Source organism: Pavona decussata, unplaced genomic scaffold (assembly GCF_977016875.1).
Source record: "Pavona decussata unplaced genomic scaffold, jaPavDecu1.1 SCAFFOLD_61, whole genome shotgun sequence".
NCBI classification, from domain to species: Eukaryota; Metazoa; Cnidaria; class Anthozoa; order Scleractinia; family Agariciidae; genus Pavona; species Pavona decussata.
In genome coordinates, this window is record NW_028145482.1 from 1,850,328 (window position 1) to 1,867,886 (window position 17,559).

Below are 17,559 nucleotides of genomic sequence, written 5' to 3' on the forward strand. Positions count from 1 at the left end.
ATTCAATTAGTGGGAAAAAACACGCGAAAATTTATGTTCACGGCGCATCAGGATATTCTCATTCAATCTGTAGAGAACAATTTGACAATCATTTTAGTGTAAGAATGGAGATTTTTCGTCTAATCTGAGCAAAGTAATAGGTTTTTCGTTTTTTTCCACAAAGTGCAGCGTCTTTTAAGAATTTAAAAATAATTTAATTGAAAAATTCAATTAGTGAAAAAAACACGCGAAAATTTTCTTTTCACGGCGCATCAGGATATTCTTACTCAATCTGTAGAGAATAATTTGACAATCATTTTAATTAGTGTAAGAATGGAGATTTTTCGTTGAAACTGAGCAAAGTTAGGTTTTTTCGTTTTTTTCTACAAAGTGCGGCGTCTTTTAAGAATTTAAAATAATTTCATTTAACAATAATTGAATTTAAAAATAATTAAATTTAAAAATTAAATTAGTGAAGTGTCGGCATGATCTTTGAATAAACAAGACGAGCATTTACGTGACTTAAGTTGATGTATGTTTAGCATTAGTGGCCTTATTTGTTGTAGGCCTCACCGATTTTTGAACCTATCCTCCCTTCGCGATCGAACTAACTGAATAGTTTTACTCAGAAATATTGCGTGATATTGCGTTGCGCTACTTGAAAGTTTGCCCCCAAAAAATATTTCCCGCCAGAAAATGTCTGGCTGAAAGAAGCACTCTTAACTGATAAGTTCACTGCTAATCATAACTATTTGCATACATGAAAACTCGACATCTTTCATCATATTTTTGCTTCTTATACAAACGTATTATATCAAGTAGATTAGCTGAAAAACATAAGTTTGGCCGTCAGTTTTCACGCAAAAGGGGCCATGCCATGTCACGCATCAGTTATGTCGTAAACAAAATTTTGCAAATTTCTGGTGAAATGAACAATTTTAGATTCCTTCAGCTTTCATAGAGGTTTCAGGGGGGGAAAAATGTTTCATTTTTGCAGTTTACATCTGGTAATTTATGGGTAAGCAAAAGGACGCGGTCAATGAATTTTCATCAACTGTTTAATACATACCGTGCAGAATTTAGTAAAATGCATGTGTACAGGATCAAAACCTTTTTGGTATGCTCATTAAATAATGAACCAAAATACAGACAACTAGCTTTCATTGAAATAATTCTTATTTAGCAAGAGTTAGTCATATTTCAAATTATTTTTACTTGAAGATTGCATCGACTGAACTCCAAAGGAAAAATTTCACGCATTTATGCCGGGCATGAAATGTAATGCGACACTTTGTTCCACAGATTTCCCTTCGTGAGATCAGCTCGAGGAAAGTAGCCTGCGTAGCTGGCGGTTTTTATGGGTGGGCTCACCGGAAAGCCGGGCACGAGGGCCAAAACGATTTTTTTAGTACAAGAATGGTTATTTCTCGTTACATAAACGGGCAAAGATATAATTTCTTTTAGCTTTCAAGGAAGTGTTCGTAGCCGTCTTAATTTCAATTACTGATGTGTCATCTGCATTCACGAGTTGGCTCACAGGAGCCTTTGATTTTTTTAGCGTTTTCACGAATCTCGACTTTTTCTTTGCAAAAAAACAAAAAGGCAAAAAGATAACTTGGCTGTTATCCAGCCATCTTGACCCATCGCTTGTTATTTGAGATTTAGTTGCACAAGTGTGTGGGTGTGGTTAAATTAGATGTGCATCACATACAGACTGATGTCATCCATTTAAGACTCTTATCAGATGGGTGATTAGTGTCTTGGTGTCTTTATAGTTACACAAAGTTCGTCGATAAAGGACTTGATGGGAGACTTGTATTTGATGCATGAAGTGTGTGACATGCTGAATCGGAAACCACGCACCAACAAGGTGTTGGGATGGAGGCACCTTGCAGACAGTTTGGGAATGGACAAGGACATCGTAGATGACCTTGCACCCCCACAAGAAGACCTTGAATGTCCTACAGAGGCACTTGTACGTCATCTTGGGAGTTCAAAGCCACGGTTAACAATAGTAGACTTCATTTGGGCCCTACATAACATTGCCAGAGATGATGTCTTTATTGTGATGGATGTCTACCTCCCAGGTATATTACTGCGCCTTTCAATAACATGCGGCCTTTGAAGTTCAAAACCCAGCTACTATTTGCATGTTTTACTCCTGTCAATCATGATGACAGAGACAACCGACTGACCATAAAAATACAGAAACCGACAAACTGGATCGAAATTCGCCAATCACAGCGCTTGAACATGACCTTTTGATACCAGTTAACCAAACGTCTTTGTTTGCTAAGTGGTCTGCTACACTGAATGACGGCAGTGAAAAACGTAACGGTTGATCGAATCCTGAACTTCAGAGTCCTCATGTTAATAATAATAATAATAATAATAATAATAATAATAATAATAATAATAATAATAATAATAATAATAACTTTATTAACGTGTCAAGAAATGTAGCTGAGGGGAGAAGTCCCCTCTACTAATAGTGGACACCTAACTAAATTCTAGCTAAAAAAAATGAATTAAAATTTACATCGTAAGCCATATTAATAAAATTTCATACATCAATCAAAGGTGCAGTATTAATGAATCTGTTAAAGACAAGTAATGGTGAGCTGGACCTTAGGTACATGTATCAATATAATTCTTAATTGTTGCTCCCTAAATTGGTCTTTTCAGCGACAATGATATAAGAATAATTACAAACATTAAATAAGAAATACATGGATAAAAATAAACATTTCACCATAATGGGCCTCAAACATTTTCAATCAGTATTGAAAATTAACTTAGGCAGTATTGAAAATACTAGTATTAATTAGTATTGAAAATTAACGCAGGCATCCTAACAATTATCGTTAGCCCAAGAACATTCATAGTAATGGCTGTAGAGGACAGTTGAGTACTCTCTTGAAACCAAAAAGGGAACTGCATGTTGTCTTTGTGCTTACCAAAAGTTCCACTTTTTGCTTTTTTTTTTCTCAGATGTTGTTACAGAAGTGACTTGATTAATTGCTAACAAGATTTGATGTATGATCCAGTCTAGTCTATAATCATACTTGTAACTGTTTGGTCTGTTTGTTGTTTAAAACAAAATAACTCTGTAGTGAAAGTTAAAGTACTGAGATGAACTTCAACCTTCACCGCAGACTGGATTCTCTGATTCTCCATCTGTGCCATTTGTGCTGTGTGGTTCAACACAGATTCATTCTAAAAATAACCCTTCCCAATCTCATTCCATGAGTTACCATCTTTATCACTCACGGCTTGCTGGACTTGCTCCCTTGTGGCCCCGTTGGCCAGTCCAAGCCGGTTAAGTACAATGTTTAAACTAGTCCAGAAGGTTCGGCTGTTTGTCGGCCGACTGTCGGCCGATAGTCGGTCGACATTTGGCCAACTGTCGGTAGACTGTCGAGCGACAGTTGGCCGACAGTCGGCCAACAGTCAACCGACGTGAGCTGTTCTTCACAATTACCTTAATTCCAACTGCAATGTTTAATAATTTTTTTCTTTGTCTTGTGTGGTTTCCCATTTCCTTCCTATAGCTATTTCTCAGTTTGAAATTGATGGGCTCACCTCAGCAGTTTAATTTTCACTGCATTGTTAAATGCTATATGCGATTGTCGTATTTTGTTAATCGTGTGTATACATGGCTGATGATGATGACAGGTTAAAGTCTAATCAACGGTAAGGTTGAAGAAGAGCTCCCCAATAAACCTGCTGGCTGACTGTCGGTAACTGTCAGCTGAGAAGCGACCAATAGTCGGCTGAGAGACGGCCAACATTTTTTTCCTTTTTCTAACAAGGTAAATCTGTCGGCCAACTGTGAGACACTCAGTGGAGCCACTGCTTCCAGTCGTTACAAGCTTGTGATATAATGCAGTTTTCTTAAAGCTGAGTTCTTTTATTTTTCTATTTGTTTAGATCGCTGCATCCCAAATCTTCTGAAATCTTGTGACTGTGACAGATGCCAAGGGGTTACTGGCAAGAGCCCGGTCGATGACGCTGAGGAGTCAACATGACCTGTCGTTGCAGAGTCAGTACAGGATTATTGTCGTGATCCTGCAAAAGCTTAACAGACAGATGTTCTTGCAAACATTGACGTACAGATTTGCTCTTGACCAATTAATAGTTTTGCTCAAGACTAATACTCAATTTTGTGACGGACAAGGAATACAAAACGGCAAAGTCCATGACGCACTGATAGGCGGAGTCTGAGGCTGATGTTTAAAAACCTGAGTTGGGAAAGTTGGTTTCCAAAACGTCCAAAAGTTTAAATGGACATGTTTTTTTACCTCAGACCGTATTCTCACGTTGGAGTTGTTTTGCCGACGGTGTTTGAGACTTCTGATGCGAGATTTGCCACAATCAACTCTGAGATCAGAGTTTTTGAGGTGGTTGTTTATTCTTGAATCGCAGATCCTCAAAGCCTACCTTTTAAGACTGCGATCTTATAGACAAGGGCTTAATTTAAATGTGTCGAGGCAAACTTAGTATTTTTGACACGCGCACACCATAGTGTTTGACAAATTTTTCTAATACAAGCACTTTAAATCAGTGATGTATATAGGGATTTCATGTAATGTCCCAAATATAGCTAAGTATTTTTAAATATAACCGTAAGTGTTTCTTTCAGAAGAACATTCTTTACATAAAATGTATTTTAATGTATTGCAAGATTAAATCTTACGACTAAATAAGGATTAAAGTGACAGTGATTTGAACTTTTAGGAGAACAACAAAACAGATCTGGCGTTTTCAAAGAATAAATTAAGACCAGACTCAAAACGCGTATGATCATAACAGGATGTGATGTGGTTTCTTGACATCTTATCATCAGCAAACGAGTGTGTAATCAGAAAACAATGTTGTCCAGGGAATTGCGTTGTAAATTTGTTCATTGTTCCTGCGTGGACTTCAGGAAAAGTAACATGCACAATGTGAAATGATCCATGTTTCACTTACAGTAAACAACAGTATCCAAGAGTTACACAGAAGGGATTTGGTTTAGGCAAGAGATGGTGAGTTTGGTTTAGGTGATCTGTTTACAAATTTGCATACCCGAGCAAAGTCATGTTGTTGTTAAACGCGGTGCCATAGCTTGTAGCTTTTTTACGTTTTTTAGCAAAATGTTCTAGTTAAAGCTTTTCTTTTTTTCGCAAAGAAAAAAATGCACGCGTGTACGAGTTTTTTCGAGCATAAGCTACTCTAGATTCAGGCCCGACAAGTATATTCACTTTATTTGAAAATCGACATTTTAGTTTTCGTAGGTTCGAATGCCTGCGAAGGCGCCACATTTGTTGCCGTGGGTTTGGCGGAGGGTAAGACTTGTCCTATTCACAAATAGTATAAAGCGGGCCAATCTTTCATTCAAATAATTGCGCACTTATTCAGCCATGCTGCGAAGGTGCAACATTAGAAAACAATAGAATGAACAATAGCTTATGTGGCCTTTGTCTTTAAGCTCCGCCCTAACAAGTTGATGAGCTAAGCGTTATTCCCTGCAGAGCACGGCGCGCGCAGATTTGGACCAATGAGAGTCACTCAGTTTACGCTTCACCGCTAATATTACAGATCTATAATTTTTGCCGTACAGTAAGTAAATGTCCACAAAACAATAGGCATTCTGCGCGATGCGTGGACACTGCCTGCAGAGCGGGCATTATTTTTTAATGCATTTTTAGGGAACAGAAGAAGTGAAGTTATCTTTTCCACATCTGTAAGTCATTCTAACAACACTCGAGACACCCAATATTAAAAAGCGGCAAAACAAGTTTGGTTGTACTTTTTTTCACAGAACTACGCGGCCGACTGCACTACCACGAAGCTTCAGATTGTTTTGAATACCCCCAAAAATCCCTACTTAAATCAAGCCACCCAAAAAAATACTTGCCAAATTTTCCTACCCAAAAAACAAATCCCGGTGATGAAAAAATTTCAAACCTAAAAAGATCCTTCGATCATCCCCGTCACTTGAAATCCGGAGTACCCCCTTCTGGGATGCTTAGTAAGCAATGTTTGAGTTCTTTTTCGTGGTTCTCACGCACACAGAGACATCTTAACATTTACCTTACACACACAATTATATTATCGACTTGCAACTTGTACCAAACCTCTTTCATCAACAATTACGACCTTTATTTCAAGAGGATTTACTATTAACAGACATTCACATACAAAATTAGATATTTTAAAATCCAGGGGCAAACCCCATATAAAAGTAACCAAGGTGCTAACCTGTAATACCACAATCAATCCAAGCCAGATATGTATAACATGAAATAACAATATGGTGTATTTGTAAAGCCTCCTTTTGGTGTAGGCCTCGTTTCCATGTAGCATGTGCTCTTGTGTCAGCGCCTTCACGAGTTGTCAAGTTGTTGTTTGATAGAGTAAATCTGTTGGATTTCTTAACCAGTTCTGCTTTTTTTCGGCGCGCCTATTGCGGAATACGTTACAGACAGGTTACGTGAAATCAGTTCAGAATAAACTAGCAATCAGAGCAGTGCTATGTGTCTTCACTACAAATGTACACGTACTAAAACACTAGAAACTCGTTATGTGGGTGTGGTTCAAAGTAAAGACCGTATATTAACTCGATAACTTACAGCTCCCGGGCTAGATGAATTATAATAAAGGTAATTCAGTTTCTTCTCAATCTCAATCCTGACGGTGGACTAAAATTGAACATTAGTTGCAATTCCTGTTGCATGTTTTCGGGGTTATGTCCTAACCAGAAATATTTTAGATTAATAACAGCCAAATAACAACTGACCATAAATTTATATTTAATAACAAACTCCCCTGCCACTTTCATAGGAGAGTTCCCCCTCACATGTAGCATATCAGAAACTCCAGCTTATTTCTTAAAATAGCTTACAAATTCCCTAAATATTGTTCACTAGCTTCGGTAACAGATGTTAGACCACTAAGCCTAGATTAGAACTAAAATTCTTCAAATCAATGACAAACTCAAATCCTTAACAATATATTTACATAGTACTGGAATGTACGTTGCTAAAATCCTAGAAAAAATCGCACCAACAGAAAACTATTTTTGAAAAAATGCATTTGCATAAAAAATAGACAAAAATGAACTCTCAATTTTGATTTCATTATGAAATAGAAGAGACTCCGATAAAAAAGAAATAACTATACCAACTGTAACATGCTTCCAATCTTGATTAACATTACTTTTGATCTTTCATGTTGCCAACCAAGTTTTTAGAGTCTGTTAACTAGATTTGCAGTAAGAACTTTGTATACTGTGTTGACAGGATACAAAACAATCTAATTAAAACTGAAGAAATTCCAAACTTCAGGTTATTGGTTACCACTGAATGGTTTAATTTCCTCCCTGAAATGCCTTGCTTATTTCTTTTCTTACCTTGGTTGGCGCCAAATTTACGACACAACGATGCTTACTATGCCCTCCTCGAGACAAAGTAACCGTTTTCACCCACTATAATACCCTCCGCCACTTTTAAACGAGTGCGCCGTTGCATAACTTGCTGGTAGAGCCAGGAGGCGTTGCCAGGGGCAATGGATTTAAGCACGCCTTCAATAGCCTGTTCTGCTTTTTTCCGGTAGTAGCGCTGGGTTCTGGATGACATGGTAAGAACGTCAGATTGGCACTGTGACCTCACCGTGCTGACCCTTCCTTCAGTAGCCATTCTGAGGAAATTATTAAGGTAGTAAAGGCGGTGCTGTATTTGAGGGGTGGGCTGCCATTCTGCCGACGTCTCTGCTACGCCAAAAGACTCCTGGGAACCAGACGACGTCCGCGACAAAGCGTCTAAATGGCGGTCGCTGGGGTCAGAGTTGCAATCGCTATGCTGGAAGAGAAAAAAAGCCTTATCTAGGACATACCTAATTAATCCATCATATTGGCATTGTTCGCTTATAGTCAGCGTGCAGGGAAAATTTTGGCGCCACAAGTTTACAAAAAAGAATTCCTGTCAGCCTTTATACTTTACGCCCGTTGGCTTTGATTTTCAACGCTATACGAATCTGCTCAAACCTCTCTAAAATTAATAACAGGAGTAGAATAAGCTTTGAATAGTAATTGTTAAGAGTTATTGATGATTATATTTTATCAAATTTCGCGCGATACGCTTCAAATGAAGTTCGATAAACAAGAGTGAGCAACACGAAGCAATTTCGTTTCATTCGAAATTCGAAACCACGATCGCAAAGCATGCTCGAAGACCGGTTTTCTTTGAGAGAAGAAAATTTTATGATGCAACCATAATTATAGTGACTCTCAGTATTACAGCCAATTCTAACGAATCCCGAGCTTATTCAAAGTTTATGCAAATAATTGTGAGAACAAACGTTTTGCTCATCAAGCAACAATTGCCCCCTCCCCCTCCTTCCCTTAATCGTTCTAAAAGATCAGTGGATTCTGATAACAATTACAAAGCAAGGGACGCAAACGCACCACCCCTCTGAAATCAGTAAACTTATTCACACTCTGCCGAAGAAAAACTTACCTCACTAATGAGATCTTCTTGGAATCTTACGTGAAGGACAGGGTCAGCTGACAATTGTTCGGGTTCTTCCGTAGCAGGCGGTAACTGTGGTAGCTCTACTATTTCCTCTGCGGACTCCGCGGAACCTGAAGGTTCGTAAATCAAAGGCTCTGGGTGAGACGTCGACGCCGGTCCGGGATCTCGCACATCGGAATCCGCTTCCGTAGAACCTACAGTTTTGAGATGGTCACCACGGCAGTGTCTACAAACCCCTGCGTACAGGAATAAACCTGAAATGAGTTTTGATAGTATTGTGGTTTGTTAGTTTGTAGTTTAGAGGCTGGATAGATCAAATTATTTGGAGCATTTAAAGCAATAAACAGCTTGCCTGCATCTCTTTAGACATTCTTATATTTCCTACAGGGAGGGATTTTACCGGGCTGAATTCTAAATAGGTTTGTGCCGCCATTACTGGTCAAAGGAGAGCCCCAGAGGACCCGCCAAAAAAAACATTGCTGAAACCGAAACCTCTTCTACTGAAATTGGGGTTGTAAATTTGACCCTGTTGTAGGTATTAGTGAATAGTGCACCAGGAAATACTAGAAATCCCCGCAATGTCTTAGGCCAGCGTAGGCCAACGCTAAATTTATAAGTAGCAGCAATTTTAATAAGACATCTGACTAATTTTTTCAATGGACTAACTAGGCGCTCATTTTCATGCCCCGTTCTAGGAAACTCATTCTTAATTGACACCCGGCTCCATATAAGAAGGCCTGACCCTGAGGATTAGCGAAAAAATATCTGTATAGTCACTGTAACTTTTGAGCGTTTTGCCCTGCCCCACGCCCCTCCTGGAAAAAAAGATCGATTAGAAGCAGGAGGCTATGATCATGGGCTCCTTTTAGAAGGTAATCTAGCTAAAGTACAAAAAGAAAACAACGGAAGGGTTAAATTGACTTGGAAGATTTCAAAATAGAATCAAACTCTTGTAGATCTAAATTCACTACACAATTGCCTAGTATTTCTTTGTTTTTCTTTTGCGAAATAAATATCATACCCTATAACTCAACTAATTTCTTACAAGATCTTCCATCCTCCTTCCTCCTCCCCCCCTCACCACAAAAAAAGGAAAAAAAACACTCCTTTCTTTTTCTAATATTGTCTCTATTAATAAAACAATTGATTAAACTAGTTTATTATGCATCAGTCAATTCCAGCTGTGCCCATTCCTCCCCCCCCCCCCCCCCCCAGGCCGACCCCCGGGAATTAGGATATTTTGAAAATAAGCTGGCAAATGCCCCACAGCCGGGACAAAACGTTGTTCAAATGCCCCGGGGTAGGGGCTCAAAAATGTTTTGGTTTCTTCCTTTCTCGGCTTACTTGCTATAAAATCTAAGGTAATTCAGGCTAAATTTAGTCCCAAATAGGCCATTCTGCAACTCTAGCATCCCATGTACGTTTTTTCTAGGCGAATTCTAGAAGAAACTTACTGAATTTGCCAATGGATGAATTGGTCATTAGAAGAAGCGGAAATGTTATAAGGTAAAAAAAGTGAGATGGTCAAATGCTCCGGGGTAATTGAGTGGAAGGCTAATGCCCGACCCCCGGGATAGACAGTGCAGGAAAATGCCCCACTATTGCCCGGGAGGGGGATGGGCACTACTGGAATTAACTGATGCATCAGTCAATGATTCGCCCCATGTAAGGGAATCCGGATTCCGGAATCCGTGAAATTGTTGCTTGTGGAATCCGCGATCTTGGGCTTTGCAATCCCGGAATACAGCTCAAGGAATCCGGAATCCCACTAACGATTGAAATCCAGACCCCAAGTTCCACTGACAAAGACTAGAATACAATACCTGGAATCCGGAATCCGTACGGGGAATCCGGAATCTAAACCTGTCTTGATTCCCTTACATGGGGCGAAATCAACAAGAACCAAAGCATGCATAAGTACTGTATTTACATTCAGTGATCACGCCTACCTGAGCCCACAGGAACCAAAACGTCCCATGTTTCCTTTATCTCTTTTGACATTTTCAAATTCACCCCTCTGGATACTTTACCCTTACGGCGACCATCCAGCGGATGCTGGCACTTTCTTGAAGGACAATATTTTACTCCAAGTAAAGCGCGATGCTTTGGGCAAATAACCATATCCTCACCCTTCTCGCCAAACAAACCGACACGAGCAAGTATCAGCTCTCTCTCAGAGGTTACACATGATTGTGTTGTTTGTAATTCTCTTAAATGCGCCTTTGCATCACTGACGCAAGAATTCAAGGGAAAAAAGTGCGTACGATCGGGGTATCTAGTTGATACATCACACGCACTAGTACAGTGCACAGCAAAAGAGCACGAGAACTGTGACATTGTTTTTAACGAGAGACCTTTTCACCTCTGCATTGTATGCCTCTAACTGATCGGCGTAGGTGCGGAACACTCTGAAATACCATCCATGCACCTGCACGCATTTTCCCAATCAAAAGTCTATTTATAGAAAGCCTGTGAATCTCAACAACCTTTTGATGTATCTGGGTTATTACGGAAGATCGAATCAAGCTATAAAATTAAAAAAATGTAAGCGCTTGCCAGGAATTAATTTCCAGGGATTATTTTACAACCAAACGCTTTTCTCCTTTTTAGGCGTATTAGGCGACCAACAATGTGTCGCAAGCAAATCAATTTATTTTCAGTAGAACGAGGTCTTTTTGATAACGTCTTTGTATCAAGATGCGATTTCAGGCGTGCAAGTTTCAAGCAAATATTAGACGAACAAAAGCAAATTTTATTATATAATCATTCTAACGATCAAGCCGAATTAATAATGTAAGCAGTTTGATAGTGTTGTGTGACTAGCGTGCGTGACTTAGCGAAGAGTAACTTCTCTCACGTAGTCCACTTATACAATGATCGGAGACCATCATTAAGCCACCGATTGTTATTTGTTACATGGCTTAGGACAAACAAAAGCCTTCGAAATGGTTCTATTTCCTTAAAGTATATGGTGTGTAACCATTTTGTGGCATTTTCTGTCTGTTTCTGTGTCATAATTACCGAATTTGCGTGTTATGATGAAAAAAATTGAAGCGGGTACCCTGTGGTGGACGACGTGTTTGCAGCCGCGCTGAGGAATAATTTAGTGACTGCCGCCAAAGATTTTTTTGCAGATAATGTTAGTATAAAGTCCCACCTTTTAGACGGTATGCTTGGTTTTCCAAGCATGCTCCGCCACTGGAGATATTTTGGCCTAAACTTTGGGTATTTTAACAGTTTTCACAATTGGGTGAGAGGGGGGTCTTGGCTGAGACGAATTGTGTAATAGCAACTAGTCGTAGAAGAACGAAACGTAGGCAATAGATTGTCTTTGGGTATGACAGCATTCACTGAAAATTTGAAAAGATTTGGTTGAATTCTTATGGGAGTAGAGCCTTATACTTTTGACCATTTTTTAGGTGATTTTTGCTCATTTTTGTTAAAAAAAAACAAGGGGGTGGTCAACTCCCCCCGGTTTTGCCCAAATTTCCTTAAACTTAGGCAGAAGTAGTTTTGGATCATTTCCTTCAAACTGGCCAGGTTTCATCGAAATCGGTGAGATAGCTTGTGCCGCTCCTGCCTGATCCTATCGTGGATGCACTCTTAAATCTTTTTTTACGTCTTTAACTGGCTTCCTTTTAGGAATTGGTGTGACGTCAGCGAGTTTCCACATGCTGGGTAGGCGTTGTTCCTTAAGGGAGGCATTTAGGACTTAAGTGATAGGATACGCAAGAGGCACTGCGTATTCGTTGTCCGGTTTCCAGTACCATTTATTTCTCGCAAACAAACAGGAGCCCAAAGGAGAAGCGCGACACAAATCTCAGTATTGTCTACTGTCGCCTTGCTTTAAAACTGACTAGCGGAATTTGCAGATTTATTTGTCTTTTTGTCTTCACTGAGAGCGTTTTTTAGTCGTTTATACGGAATTCATAAAGCACTTTGTGGTGTTTTATCTGACAATTACCACAGTGCGGTTTGTTTTTGTTGTTGTTGTTGTTGTTGTTGTTTTAATTAATGAATATATTTATTGACAAAGAGCACATATAATACAACAGTACTTGCAGACTTACAATACCACAATACCTACAATATAACGCAACCAATTCAATAACTAATAGAAAACTTATTGACTTACAGGTTTACTATACAACAATACCTTCAATACAACACTTCCAACTTAGATATTAATTGAAATATGGAGATCTTATTGCAATGTCTATAAATATTCAATTACAATCTCTATGCTTACTGCAATTTTAACATGATGTAATATAATATATAGTATCCGGTAGTCAGCAAATTATGTTTAACTTACTCTAGCTACTATAAATAAAGTTCCATTTATCATAGAATTCTTGGAGCGTGTTGTTCTTGATACTAATGTATTTTTCTCTTTGTAATTTGATATTTACTTTTGCTAGAAAGTTGGTTATGTTGGAAAGAACTCCATTCCTGATGCCTGTTAGTGATTTTGGGCAATACAAAAAGTTGAAAGTGCGTTGCTCTGTGGCACCTGGTGAATCCTATTCAGACTGAGTAATTCAGGACACTTGAAACCGCAGAAAGGAGCTCAGCAATTGGCAGCACGATGAACTATCAGTCAATTATTTCATGTTTTTTTTTATCCATTATACAGTTTTGCAAGTGATTTCAAATCAGATAAATCACTGCAACCCAGTGCAAGTGTTTGGTATAATGCACATATTTTTGACGTAAAAGTTGGGACTTTGTAAAAGGAGCGTGTTAAAAGATACGTGTTTTACATATCATGCATATTTTTGTAAAAGAATAAATAGGTCAGTACGTGCCTCGCTTCATAAAGCAGAAGAGAAGGCAACCAGAATTATAAGTAGTTTTAGTGATTTTCTTGTACCTTTTGCAATTCCTGTAGTTAGCTGTATCTGTAAAATATTGTAACGTTTATTTCTCTCTTTTTTTCCCTTTGTAGTTTGACAACGTAAAACACAAAACTTAATTGTTATTAAACTCAGTGTTTGTTCAAAAATCTGCTTGGTCGACGTCTCTTCCGAAAGGATAAACATATATCCAATTCAGTCAAAAATTCTGTTCAAGAAAGGAGCAGACGACGACGGCACAAACTCAAGAATCCGATGGTTCAAGTCTAAAGCCCACGAACGGCCCAGAGAACGACACATGTTCGCGACAAAAGGCAGTGAAAGCTCAGGACAACAAAGAATCAAGCAGCATTCAGGACAGTCGAGTCTGCAGCCAAACCGAAGGTAAAATAATTCCTTATTTGTTCATCGAAACAAGAAACAAACGGAGCAAGACAGTCAAAGACAAGTTCAGGAGATACAGCAACTGTTGGCGCTGGAGAATCCGACAACCAATTGTACGTTGGGAAACTGTTGAACTTGAGATGTGTGAGAAACTGTGACATCGTAGTTTATTTTTTAAGACTCGTAGAAAATACCAGTTCAGAATTAATTTCAAGAACTTTTTGAACTTTGATTCCCTACGATAATTAACAATAGTTAAGATATTTTTACAATGTCCATTACAAGTAATCGGCGGGATAGCAAATAAGTTATCTAAGTATATAGTACAACGTACCACACTGTTAGTAAGCTTAAGCAATTTAGTCGTGAAATAGTAGCGTGGAAAAAAGCCTCCTAAAGTCGACGTAACAATGCTAATTGTAAAAAGGGAAAGTACAATAGGTTCATTATACGATCTCCTTAAGAATTTAAGGTGCTATTCGAAGTCCAACCAGTGATAAACATACTCGAAAACGTTTACAAAGAAGTAGAAATTAAGTACAGAACGTTAAAAGCATCAAGAGACAATTGCGGACAAGTTGTGTGAAGTTAGCACAGAAGGTTCCGAAGAATTAATGAAAGTTGATAAAGAGCTCGGAGAAAAAGCCAAAGTTGATTTTCTACAATGTAGTGAAAAATTCGCAACTTATCCAAAGGCGTGCGGTGTTAAAAAATCGTCCGTTGAACACAATGCGCTTGATGTTATGGCAGAAGCAGTGACAAAAATGGCCGAAGCGTAAGGCTCGCAAAAGAACGTTAATCACGGACTTGAGAAATTATCAGTTCCGACATGGGATGGCAACAGGAAAACTCATGCCACTTGGAAACGCAAATTTAAATATTGGAGGATCAAATATAAACAAGACGATGACGAACAGCTTCAGCGTCTCAGAAAAGCGCTTTCAAAAAAAACTCCTTTTGGTCCGATCAAGTTAAGCCAAGTACGACAATAGAGCAGGCGTGGAAAATTCTTGACTCGGAATTTGGTGATGAAAGAAAATTGATGGACACGCTGAACGAAATTACTAATCTCAGACCTGTCAAAAGCGACTCATTCCCGCTTTCTCGTTACGCATCAAGAATCCAAAGCCTCGTAAATAACATGGAACAAAACGGTTGTCATGTAACAAGTTCCTCTGAGGCTCCCTTTGTTATGTCACAATTAGTGTCCAAATTAGATGGCAAAGACAGTGTTGAATTTGGCCGCGAAATGCACCGCACTGGAAAAAGAGAAAACGTGTGAAATCTGATTGATTGGCTGTTGAATGAAGCAAGTCTGTGATCACGTATCAAAAGGGAAACTAATTATCACCAAAGTAATTCAGGCGTCCGTTCCGACAATCATTCCAACGACAGCCACACAAATACCGATGAGAAATGCCCGCTTGGATGCGAATTAAGACACCTACTTTCGGCATGTCTTACTTACCAAAAGGCAGATGTAAACTGAAGATGGAAATTGTAAAGCAAAACAACCGTTGCAGAAAATGCCTACGAGCTCATCACACGAACATTTGTAAAAAAAACCTGATGGCACTACTTGCAACAAATGCACTCGACGCCATCACCGTTCCTTACATAACGATGGCACGTCAACGACAGGACCCAGACAAGATCCTAAAAACGTATCGGCTTCAAACGAAAGCCAGGAGGCCTGTAGTTACAATATTCAAGGAAAAAGAAGCGTTCTCTCCATTTGCCCTGTCCAAATGGTGAAGATAACAGACAAAGACGGAAATTTCATCGAAGTATTAGCTATGCTCGATAGTGGTTCAAACACAAGCTTCATCTCGAAGAATGTTGCAAAGAAACTTGGGATCCGTGGTTACAAAACACATCTCACGATGAACCTCCCAGGAGGTCAAAAGAAGTCTGAAGAATCGGAGCTCATCGATCTAGCTGTTTCCTCAACCCTGGAACAATGCGTTCAGAAATCTATGCAAGCTTATGCCATGAACAAGCCATGCAGTTCAGCGAGAACAGTTTCAAGAACAGCATTAGAAAGTTATCCTCATTTAAAACCAATCTCAAACGATTTGCATTTATCAGGCGGAACAGTGGACCTGTTGATTGGTACAGATTTTGCAGACGCTTTCGATGACATGCACGTGATCTCGGGAAAAAGCGGAGAGCCGATAGCTAAACGAAATTGCGTCGGGTGGTATGTCATCGGAACATTTGCTGGTCAAGTAAATCAGCAGTCGACAAGAAGTAGTTCAGTGGATGTTGGAACTGTCGGCGTACTAGAGGACATGAAGAAAATTCTCACACAAGATTTGATGGGAGTGAGACCAACTGAACTCTGTACGTGTAGAGATAGCGATCTCCAGGAGAACAAGTTTATCAAATCGATTTCGGAGTCCATCAAAATCATAGACGGCAGAGTACAGGTTCGAATGCCCTGGAGAGGAAATGGACCTCCAAATGAATCTAACTACGACGCTGCTTGCAAGAGAATGATTTCTTTAGAAAAGTCCTTCAAGAAAAAGGATTGCACCGAAATAATCGACTCTGAAGTCATCACAGAAATATCCCTTTCAGACGTAAATCACAATCTGCCAGAATGGTATCTTTCTCTACAAGTGGTGTTCACGCCCGAGAGAACAACCCAAGTCAGACTAGTGTTCGATGCAAGTGCGAAAGGTCCAGACGGAAAATCCCTCAATGACTACCTTGAAAAGGAGACAGAACTACGTCTTTCACCGTCTCCTATGGAGACCAAACGAATATGAGATGCCTTGAAGAACCCCGTAAACATGTGTATGTCGATGACATTGGAGGATCAAAAGAAAACGAAGAAAGAAGCAAGCGAATCACAAACGAGATAGATTCCATACTTGCCACGGGCAGCTTTCAAGTCAAAGAGTGGAAATCGAACAACCGAAACATTGATCAGTCAGATCAGACTGTTGTGGATTTTCTCGGTAACAAGTGGAACAAAGCCAAGGATACATTTTCCTTCAAAAAGAATGAAATTGTTACAAGTGAGAGTCCAATCACGAAGAAGAATTGCCTTCCATATCTTGCACAATTATGGGATCCCATAGGACTCGTAACGCCAACAACCATCGAGCTCAGAATTGACCCTCAAGAACTGTGGAGCTCAGGTTACTCATAGGACGAAATCCTCCCAGACGTAATCCAGTCAAGATGGAAGATGAACGTTCAAGTACTTAACCAACTACTCAAGTGCGAATTCAGTAGGAAGCTCAAACCTGACGATGCAGTTGAATTACCAGAAATCCATGGATTTTGAGACGCGGGAGAGAAAGCTTATGGCTCAGTTCTGTTCCTAAGATGGAAGCTTGCCAATGGAACCTACACCTGTACACCAATCCTGGTTAAAGCATTTGTGTCCCATGCACACCTCGTCTAGAACTCATGGAGTGCCTCTCACTCGCAAAAGTATACAAGACATGCGAGGAAGCATTAGAATTCGCCGGAATCAGCAACTGCAAAAGAATGTTCTGAATAGATTCCCAGATCGTGTTGTCATGGTTAAAACCCTGCCCTAGAAAGTTCAAGCCGTTCGTCTCAGTTCGAGTAGCTGAAATTCAGGAAACGATTGACCCAGAAGAATTCCATTTCGTTAAATCAAGCCACAACTCAGCTGACGCCTTAACCAAAGGAATTCCACCAGAAGCCCTGGAAGACTGGTTAAAAGGCCCCGAATTCTTGAGGAAACCAGAGGAAGAGTGGCCCGCCTTCAAAGAAAGCTCACCAAACAATGAGGAAAAGAAGTCATCAGAGACAAGAGGTGTTCAAGTAACGGCAACAGAAAGCTTCGA

The 17,559-nt window shown here is 39.5% G+C and overlaps 4 protein-coding genes across 13 annotated transcripts in view; 3 read left to right on the top strand and 1 right to left on the bottom strand.

The window, feature by feature from the left end:
• The window catches only part of LOC146479020 (uncharacterized), a 42,564-nt gene extending 38,077 nt beyond the window's left edge, over positions 1–4,487 (top strand). For all 10 annotated transcript variants that reach the window (XM_085111280.1, XM_085111282.1, XM_085111281.1 and 7 more), the window contains 2 exons: positions 1,755–2,066; positions 3,910–4,487. In XM_085111280.1, coding sequence (XP_084967406.1) covers positions 1,755–2,066; positions 3,910–4,007 — 410 coding nt within the window. In that variant the 3' untranslated portion in view covers positions 4,008–4,487. The remainder of the gene's footprint in view (positions 1–1,754; positions 2,067–3,909) is intronic.
• A 3,588-nt stretch (positions 4,488–8,075) lies between these two features.
• LOC146479022 (uncharacterized) lies at positions 8,076–11,156 on the bottom strand. Its single transcript, XM_085111149.1, has 2 exons — positions 10,442–11,156; positions 8,076–8,728 (listed from the first exon to the last, which is right to left on the bottom strand). Exons 1-2 carry the CDS (start codon positions 10,827–10,829, stop codon positions 8,448–8,450), a joined length of 669 nt encoding a protein of 222 aa, XP_084967275.1. The 5' UTR covers positions 10,830–11,156; the 3' UTR covers positions 8,076–8,447.
• A 4,324-nt stretch (positions 11,157–15,480) lies between these two features.
• LOC146479023 (uncharacterized) lies at positions 15,481–16,503 on the top strand. The gene has a single exon (XM_085111109.1). It carries the CDS (start codon positions 15,481–15,483, stop codon positions 16,501–16,503), a length of 1,023 nt encoding a protein of 340 aa, XP_084967235.1.
• Positions 16,500–16,889, top strand: LOC146479024 (uncharacterized). The gene has a single exon (XM_085111110.1). The coding sequence runs from the start codon at positions 16,500–16,502 to the stop codon at positions 16,887–16,889; it is 390 nt and encodes a 129-aa protein (XP_084967236.1).
• The last annotated feature ends 670 nt before the right edge of the window (positions 16,890–17,559 follow it).

What these genes read in the sequence shown, in the direction of transcription:
- LOC146479022 (XM_085111149.1), bottom strand. Translation starts at nt 10,829, where the DNA reads ATGTCACAGTTCTCGTGCTCTTTTGCTGTGCACTGTACTAGTGCGTGT. An exon ending in TTTGGTTCCTGTGGGCTCAG is followed by an intron (nt 8,729 to 10,441) that starts GTAGGCGTGATC and finishes TCCTGTACGCAG; the next exon opens with GGGTTTGTAGACACTGCCGT.
- LOC146479023 (XM_085111109.1), top strand. Translation starts at nt 15,481, where the DNA reads ATGGTGAAGATAACAGACAAAGACGGAAATTTCATCGAAGTATTAGCT.
- LOC146479024 (XM_085111110.1), top strand. Translation starts at nt 16,500, where the DNA reads ATGAGATGCCTTGAAGAACCCCGTAAACATGTGTATGTCGATGACATT.